Source organism: Macadamia integrifolia, unplaced genomic scaffold (genome assembly GCF_013358625.1).
Source record: "Macadamia integrifolia cultivar HAES 741 unplaced genomic scaffold, SCU_Mint_v3 scaffold2147, whole genome shotgun sequence".
Lineage (NCBI taxonomy): Eukaryota > Viridiplantae > Streptophyta > Magnoliopsida > Proteales > Proteaceae > Macadamia > Macadamia integrifolia.
In genome coordinates this window covers 37623-49087 of record NW_024868540.1, presented here as the reverse complement: position 1 = coordinate 49087, position 11465 = coordinate 37623, and the positions used below count along the sequence as shown (strand labels likewise).

The window sequence follows — 11465 nt, the reverse complement described above, 5'->3', positions numbered from 1 at the left end:
AAAAAAAAAAAAAAAAAAAAAATATCTCTCAACTAACAATCCCTTTTTCCCCTTTTTGGAGGGGAAAGATATAATTTTTTACTATAAGATCACTGTAAAAATTAAAATAAATGCTTCCCAGAAGATTCACTCTAGAAAATTAGAAGTGATGCCAAACAGGGCCTAAATTCTTTCTTGTATTTCATGCAGACTGACTCAAACACCCAGGCCAATGGACATTGTTGTCATGGCATCTAGGTAACCCAAGGCTCTTTTTTTTTTTTTTTTTTTTTTGGGCAGGAGGAGGGGTGTGTGCAAGGTGACACCAACAAGGCGACTGGATGCCTTGAAAAATATGATTGGGGGATCCAAGACTACTAAAGCTTTGCCTATAATTGATTTAGGTCAAACCTATCGATTGGGCTCCAAAAATTATTTATTTGTTGCAGATTTCGGTAGATATCCTGTCAGCAGAAGGAGATATCGATTCTGCCCAGATAAAGAGTTTGACCAGCGGCATAGTTCGGAGTATCGACCAGCCTATGATAAGTATTTCCAGATTTATTTGGAGATCTTGAGCATTTTAATAAGGAGACTTATTTCCAGAATATTCAAGTGGGGCCCATGGTCAATATACATGGAGAAGAGCATAGAAGAATTGACAGCTCATATTAGTGCTACATTTTAGGATAGTTTAGTCCTTGTGCAGGGGATTTCATTGACTAAATTAGTTCCTATTTTATAGGCTGCTATGTAATTGGCAATTTTTATTCCTAGGAGACTTTCTATTTCAGTTAAGATGGATTTGATTTGTAATTAGTTTCCAATTAAGATAAATATCCAGTTGTAAGGGCTTCCTTTCCATGCAAGGAAGGATCCAATTCCTATAATCAATTTATTATTATAAATAAGGGATGGTGGCTGGTGGATTTCAGTAGCCAGATTGAGAAACAAAAAGCTGTGTCCTTTGCTTTGTGAGAGAGTACGGTGAGAAGCCATTGGCGAGAGACCAAAGAACAGTCAGAAGTCGTGGGTGAGAGACCCAAATCTGAGAGAGACTACCCCCTATCCTATATCCCTTCTTCTCTACCATCTTCTATAGTGCTTCTGTTGTAATAATGGGTTTCAGGAAAGTTGTTAAATTCCAAACAGGACCTTAGGTCCTTTAGGGTTTAATGGTCATTGTAATATTCTACAACTTTCTATCCGTTAATACAAATAAAGAGGGCTAGTGTCACGTTAGACACAAGTCATTACCTCATCCAACACGGTATTAGAGCCTTTGGATCCAAAACCCTAAGAGCTCCCTTTCCCCTCCATCTCTTTCTCTCTTGCACGATTTTCTCTCTCCCACCGCCTCCCACCTTCTTTGATGTAGCTCCCCACTTTGGGCTGAGCTATCTTAGGAAGAAAGCCAGCCCAAATAGGGCTATCGGTTTCACTTAAGTCCACTGAAGTGATTAAGTTATTTCTTATTAAATAAGGGCCCAATGGGCCCATCAATTTCTATTCCAATAAGGCCCATTAGTGGCCATCAATTTACTTGTAATGAAGCCCATTAGTGGCTAGTAGCTAGTGACTAATTAAGTTTCCTAAGTTTGACTAGGTTTCTAATGTTAGTCCTAGTAGGAGTACGACTCCTAGTTATAATGTGACTGCTATTAGCATTGTTTCTGCCCTCTATTTAAAGAGGAGTTATTGTACTCAGAATTTCAGAATTGAATAAACAAAGATTGTAGTCAATTGCTTATAAACAGCCGAGATAGCTGCGGGTGAGATGCCCGGGCCGAGATTGCCACTTTCGCCCACATTCCTCGTCTGTCTTTTAATTTACTGCTATTAATTTCAGTTTACGTACTGTTGCTGTGAGGATCCAGGGAAAGAGTTTCAGATCTGTTTAAGCTTTCAAAACTAGAACCAACCAGCCAAGAATCTCCCATTCTTGAAGACAGTCGATCTCTCTCATCTCCCACATTCAAGTTCTGTTTTTCTGACCCTTTTCAGGGTGTGTTCTAATCCATCAAGGGATCACTCGATCCTCTTCTGAAGGCCAGCCGATCAGACCTCCTGCAGGCTGCGGTTCTTGAAGAGTTCTCCTTATTTCTCTCTCCAAGGTCAGGGATCAAGAAACTGAGTAACTTTCAATCTGGCCATCAGAATTCAATCAACTTTGGGGGTTTGTCCTTCGTAATAAGGCCTACAATCGACCAGAATTGGAGCTCCATCAGAGCCCTATAGTTCCAAATGCAGGTACCCTTCTCTCTCCTATCGGTTTGGGTCTTCGGCTCGGTTTTGCTGCTGCATTGTCCTTTGTTCTTTGGGGGTTTATTTCTGGTCTTAGTTCCCTTGTTTCCCTATTGTTATCTCTGATTTTTATCAAGCTAATTCTAAAGTCCTATTTGACTTGGGGTTTGGGGCTGTAATACATTGGGGGTAGTTACTTTGTAATCTACTTCTACAGTATTCTTCCTTCTCTCTCGGTGGTAGTTCGTTAAACCACCAAGAGAACCACTAGCTTCTCCTTCCTCCTTCTCTGGGCTCTCAGATTCCCTTCTTCAATGATCTGAGAGACCCAATTCTTCTCCTTTCACCAATTTTCAAGGTTTTTCCCACCCTGATCATTTTTTTTAATGCCAGAGTACTTTTCCCTTGTTTGATGCACCGATCATCTTGATGATGGTTGCAATTGGCGCTACTGATCCTTGTAGTGGTATGCATAAGCCATTTTTTGTCTTAGGACTCCGTTCCAGAGCTATCCCCAAAATCGATTTGTCAGGATTTTCACCCTTTATAGAATTTTGGGCTTTTCAGGATTTTTCCCTACATTTTTTGTGCTTCTTCTACCTTCGGCTGGTGCTTCTATCTTAGCACAACCCCCTTGAGTTACAACCATGTATACCAGCTCCTTTGCTTCCACTGGTGGAGACACCTCGGCTCTTCCCACTTATGCTATCAAGCTTGAAGGAACCAACTATCTTATGTGGTCACGCTCGATCTGCATCTCTATCAAGTCTTGTGGCTATTATAGGACCTCACCACAAAGCGTCCAATCACAGCTCCTGAGATTTACAAGTGGGAATATGCCAACTTTCTTGTTATGGTTTTCCTTGTCAACTCTATACAACCACAGCTTTCATATGACTATCTCCTTGACTATGTTGCGAAGATTTAGACCTGATTCAGAGAGGGCTCACACTATCACAGTACTACTATTAGTTACGCACATTGTGGAATGAGTTGGACTTCTGAGTGGTATACTCCACTCCTATTTATGCCATCAGATTTCAGAATCAAGAGGCCAAGATCCGGATTTATGACTTTCCTAGAAGGGTTGAATGTAGAATTTGATCAGCTGCGGTCCCAGATTCTTGCTCCTACTCCCTTTCCTACCTTAGATCAGGCTTATGCTATGATCCAACTTGAGGACAGCAGTCGTACCACTATGTTCCCACAGCCTATTGCCGCTCCAACCGAGAGACTTGCACTTGCTTCTAGCACTCAGTCCCTCAGAGTAGCCCCACAGTCTGGTGGCTCCTCTACCAAAGTTCCAATAAAGTGCGATTACTGTGGCAAGGAGCGTCACACCAAGGAGCACTACTAGAATCTTCATGGTAGTCGTGCTTCGTGGCTGTATACCACGTCAGGCCAACCATACTAGGGTCCCAGACTCTGACTCTGACTCTGCTCCTAGCATCTCAGCAGCCTCATTATCATCTAATGAGCTTACTACATCCGGAGTCTTCTGAGTTCTGACATGTTCGGACTCCCCTGCATCTACCACTACGAGCTCTAGTCATCCCACCCCTTTTGGATTAGGTAATTCTTTCTGTAGCCATACTATGTCTGTGAATTCTAACCCATGGACTATAGACTCTAGGGCATCAGATCATATGATAGGTTGCTTGTCTCTTTTCTCTCAGTACACTACCTGTCCTGGAAATGGTAAGGTCAAATTGGCTAATAGAACTTATTCCACTATTTTGAGAAAGGGCTCCGTTAGTTGTACTCCTTTATCCCTTTCTACTGTCTTACATGTTCCATATTTCCCTACTAACCTATTGTCCATTAGTAGTCTTAATTGCAAAATCACATTTTTCCTGTCTCATTGTGTTTTTCAAGATCTGGTGACAAAGGCAATGATTGGCTTTGGTAGGGCGTGTGCTCTATATTTGTTTGATGATGATGACTCGGTGTTAGTCTCTGTTCAGGTATATAGACATCCTCTACGTCATCTCCCATCTCTGAGTTACTACAATGCCATCGTCGGTTGAGACATCCTCCTTTGGGAACTTAAGCTAACATTTTCCTTCTTTTAAGCATTGTAATTCGAGTCATTTTTTTTGTGAGGCATATGTATTGACCAAACAAACTCTGATCACCTACTCTGTTTTTCAGAAATAAAAGTGCCACTACTTTTTCACAGATACATTCTAATATTTGGGGTCCATCCCACTATGTGTCTATCAATGGTTATTGGTAGTTTGTCTCTTTTATTTATTATTATTCTCGGACCACTTGGGTTTATATGATACGAACCAAGGGGTGACACCTTTATTGCTTTCAGAAGTTTCACTGAATGGCTTAGACTCAGCTCGGTGCTACCATTTAATGTAGGACCAATTCCCAACTAGATGACTAGGAATTCCAGAATAAGATCATAGGTGTTGTCAGTTGATAGACTGAACAAAAGAGATGCCACAAGTATTGAACTTGTCTTCTCAGATCTTGCAATGGCAGCAGGTGTTGGGGCTTGTAATCAAGCTTCAAACTGAACTTGAACGGCACTGAAACCACTCAGGATCGCAGGAAAAATAAAATAGAAATAAATAAATAAGCAGAAAATAGAGAATGGGAAGAAGAAGATAGACGGGGAAGGGGGATAGTTTAGGTTGAGTATCTCACTCTTCCCTGGGCATCTCACCCACTAGGTCCCTCACTTCACTGCATCTCACAACAATTGGAATAATCCAAGTCATTCTTTTTTTCTTCATCAAATTGCGGGCTGTAGATCAGCCTTGTCTTTTATATAAAATTGATCATCAATTACAACCTAATTGACTAAAATAAAACCTTCCTATTACAAATCAAAATAAAATCCCATTCTTAATTGGAAACTAGCCTATTACCTATTACAAGAAAATAGGAAAAAAACAAATCTAGAAAAGTAAGTAAGATAACCAAATTGATTCCTTGTGAAGCAAGGATCCAGCAGTTGCTAATTAGTCTTCAAATTGATCTGATACAGCTTGTCGTGGGGCCCATAAGATCTGAAAATAATCCCCTAAAAATCACCTCCAAGAAAATAGTAACTGAATTCAAAGAATATAGAACTCTTCCACTAATTCCTCCTCACACAAATCATCAATCAACCCCGAAAATTACCCCATTTCATGGTCAGAATGGGCCCATAAATATTGAATGAATCTACTTCAATTCTTGTCCACGTAGGTTGTCCTTAGGTGAACCAATCAAGAACCAAGAACCAAGCCACACCAGACCAGGCTCCCACAGCAGTTGCATCCCACAACCGGTTTGGGGTTTTGGGGGGCCTTATTCCTGCGATCTTTTTCACCATTAAGATCCTTCGAAGTGACAATGGCTATGAATACTTCAATAGATCCTTTCATGCTTATCTTTCCACTCATGGGATGATTCATCAGACCAGTTGTGTCATATTCCAGCTCAGAATGGTGTTGCTGAGCGGAAGAATTGCTACCTTTGTGAGGAAGCATGCTCTCTTATGTTTGAGATGCATGTTCCTCCCCAGTACTTGAGTGATGCGGTTCCCACTGCCACTTTTCTAATCAACCAAATGCCTTCTCAGGTTCTCATCTTCTGCTCCCCTCTGGATCTTCTCTAGGGCTCTAATGCTTTTATTATTCCTCCCAAGGTATTCGAATGTGTTTGCTATGCTCGAAATCATCATCCTCACGGGAAGTTTGATCCTCATGGTCTCTGGTGTATTTTTCTAGGGTATGCTCCTACTCAGAAAGGCTATCGGTGTTTTTATCCTCCCACTTGGTGTTAGTTTGTGACTATGGAGTTATCTTTCACAAATCTAGGTCTTACTACACTGTGACACCTCTTTAGGGGGAGTTTTCTTCCATTGTGGAAGATGTGCAGTCCTTTAAACTTGTTATTCCTGCCAGTGTCCCATTTGAAGGGGAGATTGACAAACCTTCTTCAGCTCGGCCTCAACCAGAGATGCATGTTTATAGTCACAGATAACAGACTCAAACCACTACACATCCAACACCTACCTTACCATGCCAGTTGTCTCCTCTCGAGCCTGATCTTGTCCCCTTAGACCCAGGTGATTCTCTTTCCCATTCTGTTGATGTTCCAGTTGGTAGTGTTGATCCGTCTCTTGAGTTTCCTATTATTGTTCGTAAAGGCACTAGGTTTTGCACTTTACACCCCATAGCTAAAATTATTTTTTATAATTCACTTTTTTCCATCCTACTGTAGTTTTGTGTCTTCTCTATTCTCTATGTCTATTCCCCATACCTAGCTGGAAGCGATTGCAGATTCACAATGACTATGATTGCCATAGGCTATTCCCAAAGAAATGCCGACCACACTCTATTCATTAAGAGAACTAGCGGGAAGATTGTTATCTTGATCATCTATGTAGATAATATTATTGTTACTGGTGATGATATGGTAGAGATTTCTAATCTCAAGAGATACTTGGGTGAGGAATTTGATATCAATGATCTAGGAAAACTTCGTTACTTCCTTGGCATTGAAGTTGCCAGGTCTTCACGTGGAATCTACTTGTCTTAGCGGAAGTATGTGCTTGAACTTCTTTCTGAGACGTATGTTGGGGTGCAAACCGACATATACTCCTATTGAAGTTAATGGTCACCTAAGTAGCAAAGAAGGTGATTCTGTGAACAAGGGGAGATATCAAAGATTAATAGGGTGTTTAATCTTTCTCATACACACCCTGACATAGCATTTGCTATCAGCCTAGTTAGTCAGTACATGCATGATCCCTACGCGATAAATATGGAAGTTGCGATGCACATTCTCTATTACTTGAAATCTACCCCAAGGACATGGCATTATTTTTTCTCCTTATAATCACCTTAAGGTGGAGACCTTCATGAATGCTGATTGGGAAGGCTCTCCTGACAACTGTAGGACTACTACTAGTACTGCACTTTTGTGGTGGTACCTATTACATGGCGAAGCAAGAAGCAATCTAATCTGTGGTTGGCCGGTCAAGTGCTGAAGCAGAATTCTGTGCTATGGCTCATGGCATTTGTGAGCTCCTATGGCTTCATGGTCTTCCCACAGATTTGGTTGTCCCTGCTACCCTTCCTATGAATCTCTTTTGTGACAGCAAATCTGACATCAACATTGCTCACAACCCTATCTAGCATAATCAAATCAAGCATGTGGAGATCGATCAGCACTTCATCAAAAAGAACAATTGGCTGATGTATTACTAAAGGTCTTAGTAGTAAGATGTTTCATCATATTATCTGCAAGTTGGGTAAATGTGATACCTATGTACTAGCTTGAGGAAGAGTGTTGTAATAATGGGTTTTAGGGAAGTTGCTAGATTCCAAACAAGTGCTTAGGTCCTTTAGGGGTTTAATGGTCCTTGTAATATTCTAGGACTTTCTCTTCGTTATTATAAATGAAAAGGGCTGGTGTCATGTTAGACATAAGTTAGTACCCCATCTAACAGTTTCTATTTAATTCCATTGCAATTGAGGTTTATTGAGAACGCCTGAGATCCTAATGTAGTACCAGTGCCCTATTCATGCATTAATAGTGCATTTGTACCATGCATTGATTTCAAAGCAGAATGGTGCGTTATTCCCATCCTTCCTTCTCTAATTTAGAATACCTTGCAACACTATAGATGCATGAATGATATATTTTCAAGTTCTTACCAGGCGCTGCATGTTGATCAATTTGCTGATGCCCATTGGAATGTCAACTGTAGAAGCAAAGCATTAGCAACAAAGTACATGATCAATAAAATAAAATCAATGTTAAAGAGTCCACAACAATTTGGTAATTAACGAAATTTCTCTCATTTTCCGGAAGCAATAATCTACCGATCAAAAAAGTTAGAGAGAGAGAGAGACAGAGAGAGAAACCTATTTTATTGTGTGTTAAATCCAAAGTTCGTATAGATTTCTCCAAGTCAAGAACTTCATCTGGCAATGTCTGTGCACAAGTTGCAGTTGGCTTAGTTAGCTTACAAACAAATAGTCAAGTTAAAAGAAAACCAAAACTGAAAGCAACTTAATCTTCGTTATAACAGTGACGTTGTAGAAAATGAAAACCCAATGTTGGCAGTCCCATTGTGTAACATAAATTCAACCATGTTTTAGCTACTTACCATAAACAAACAAACAAATCGTTTTCTTCAAAATTATATGAACAAATCATATTCTTCTAGATTCCATAACTAACATCTTCAAAACAAATTAAAGACCATAACTATTTACATGAAAGAAGGATACAAAAAACGAAAGCAAATAAACAAATATGAGGAGAATAATCGCACATGTAATTAACACTCGGTTACACTAGAATATAGGTGAATTTAAACATAGCTAGCCCACCAAGAGATGAGCTTCGAAAAGCACAATCTTTTTTTTTTCTTCCAAAAAATGTGATTTTCCCTCAAACTTAGCCAATATTTTCAACCAAAAAGTCCAAAGATTATTCTCCTTGTCACATCATTTTCATTTTTTACAACTAAAAATTTGAAAGGCTTCTTTCCCCAGTAGAAAATGAAATTATGCTTTCCCTGCCAAAAAAGCCAAGATGACTAAATGCCAAATAATCTAAATAATCTAACCATAACTAGCATGACAATCACTACTAATCACCATTACAACTTATTTTTGAATCTAAGATCTAAATCATAGCTCCAGGAAGCTTGGTACAAAGTGGAGAAATTGTTGTGTTTCACTTCTAACTAATTGTAATTTACTGTTTTTCATTTTCCTGCTTCTTGTTTTCGCTTCTTACTTCAGAAACTGTGATCCAAACTACATAAATTGGTGAAAGTTAAATATTGTTATATCTAACAAAGTCATGCATGCATTTTATTATCTGTGATACTATCAAGGTTATAAGAATCTTATCAGTGTCTATATCCGCTCGGCCGATACAGATATGGACGGGTGGTATCAGGCTGTATTGGGCAAAAAGATTTCACTTTTTGGGCCGATATGTCACGACCCAACCAATCTGTATCTTTATCAGGCGCTGGCAGTACTGATATATATCGGTCGATACACTGATATAATACCAATACTTAGAAATCGAACTCTACCCACGAGTCCACGACTATAGCAAGATACCTTTAATTGGGATACTATTATGGCTGTATTTTACACATAAAACTGCTAGGGTTGTATTTTCATATCTTGACTAATCAACAGAAAAAACAAGAGCCAAGTGGAAGTAACACAATCCATGTGGCTTCTCATCAAATTCAAATATGCAACATTCAACACAAGTCCCAACCCAGTATTGTAATATAACATAATTTTATTCCAAGTAACAAAAATATATCATTTGGGGTTAAATGAGCATATGTATAAAATACTAGCAAATCCAAATACGTTAGTTCATAAGTTATCCACAATACAGACATTCTTGCCAGAAATTGGTATACAGCACACGTGTGTACCAGTGACCAGGGTGGAGAGAGGAGGAACACATTAAGAGAACAATGCATGCATGTGCATGGTAGCTCAAACAATTGAATCAGAATAATGACAAGCTGAAACATTATCCCTTTGGACAGGTAAGCAGTTATAGTCATAGGCTTAAATGCCAAAAGACAAAACAAATACAATCTATAAGGGAGGGAGAAAGAACACGGATACTTCAGTAGCAACGTAGGAGTATTGGTAGTTTGTCTTTCATCTTTTTTTACCTTAATTTTATATCTTCCCCAACTATCGGGTTTACAAAAAACACACAAAAAGTATGAGAAAACTCAACTCAGCTAAGCCAGATCCTATCTACTTCAGATCAAATATACAAACTGTGTTCCACCAGTTCTCACTATTTAAAGCCATACCTGCTATTAACTGATACATACACACATCCGTTCTGATCACTTCAACCCAGGTCATATTTGGCCTACCTCTTCTCGTCCTACCACTTCCAACTTGAACCACATTGCTCCTTCTTTCCGGTGAATCCATTGGTCTTCTTTGCACATGACCAAACCATCTGAGTTACCTTTACCTAATCTTGTCACTTACAATGAAACTTCTAAGCTCCGTCAGATGTATTAATATCTACAACTATGCTTCCAAATCTTGCCAGTCAACCTTTTATACATCCATTTTGAATTAAACCCATTTGGCATATATGTTGTATTTTTTTGTAATTCATCATTTAGTATCATGCAACGTTGGTTGCTTCTATCTGTTTTAAAAAACTTACTTACTTTTTCAGAAATAAATTGATCATGCAACATTGCAAAAGCTCCTCTCCGTTTCATTCTTGCCACTCAAATTCTATGAAAACATTCTCTTCAATCTCTCCATCTTTATTTCCCCACTATAAAAGAAATAGTTATTCCAGGGTGTCTCTTGATCATCAATCTTAACCAATCACCATTCTTTCATTTCGACTCATATTTTCGACTACAATTACATTCCATGTATCCTGTTTTTATGTCACTATAATTTCGGCTGTAAATCACTCCAATTGTAAATGTTATTTCTCCGATGTAAGTCCGTAAGTTAAATAAAAAAAATCAGTAATTAAACAACGAAAAAAACAATAACAAACACATACAAATCCATAAAGAGAGGAGAAAAAGGAAAAGCAGAGCAACCTTCAGTTTGGAGTCTCTTAGAGCGACGATACCAGTGGCTCGCCATCGGGAGACCCGATTCGCGCTCGAATCAGCACTTTTACTGTTACAGCATCCCATCTTCAAACCCCTTCCTTAAATTCAATTCAATAACACGATCGATCAGATTGAGAGCTTCATTCGATCTCCCGAAGCCCTGAAACTCAGGAGAACGAGACAGAAGAGCTCCTTTTCGAACTGGACATTTGAATTAAAGGAAGAAGGAAGAAGGGTGTTAGGTTTGGAGTTTCAGAATTGCAGAAATTGCAGAGTTGTCGTTAAAAGACACACACAAGTCACAAGGGAGGACAGGGGCGTTACGCGTTAGGCTCCGATCTTGCTGCGCTGTGATGTGTAATCGCTTACGTGGAAAATTTATAACTAAAATATGATTTTGCAATTTAGATTAGTGTCATTTAGATGATGAAACGGATACACGGAAGCAGAGAGGAATGAATAGATTTAGAAGGGAGGCAACCATATTTACCCTGGTTGATTTTTTCTTTTCACTTTTCACTTTTTTACCCTTGTCTTTACTCAACTACTGATTCACTGATACGGGAAACCATGATTAGGGATGTCAATGGATCGGTTCGTCACGGTTTTAGTCTGAGTTGAATTGGTTTCGGTGTGGGAA

At 39.2% G+C, this 11465-nt stretch overlaps 1 protein-coding gene across 3 annotated transcripts in view; it reads right to left on the bottom strand.

Moving 5' to 3' along the window:
- Positions 1 to 11197, bottom strand: part of LOC122065892 (plant intracellular Ras-group-related LRR protein 7) — a 51881-nt gene extending 40684 nt beyond the window's left edge. The window contains exons 1-3 of one of the 3 annotated variants that reach the window (XM_042629716.1): positions 10811 to 11197; positions 8097 to 8166; positions 7887 to 7933 (exon numbers count right to left, since the gene is read on the bottom strand). In XM_042629716.1, coding sequence (XP_042485650.1) covers positions 7887 to 7933; positions 8097 to 8166; positions 10811 to 10909 — 216 coding nt within the window. In that variant the 5' untranslated portion in view covers positions 10910 to 11197. The remainder of the gene's footprint in view (positions 1 to 7886; positions 7934 to 8096; positions 8167 to 10810) is intronic. The other 2 variants (XM_042629715.1, XM_042629717.1) reach the window with 2 other exon arrangements.
- Between the last annotated feature and the right edge of the window lie 268 nt (positions 11198 to 11465).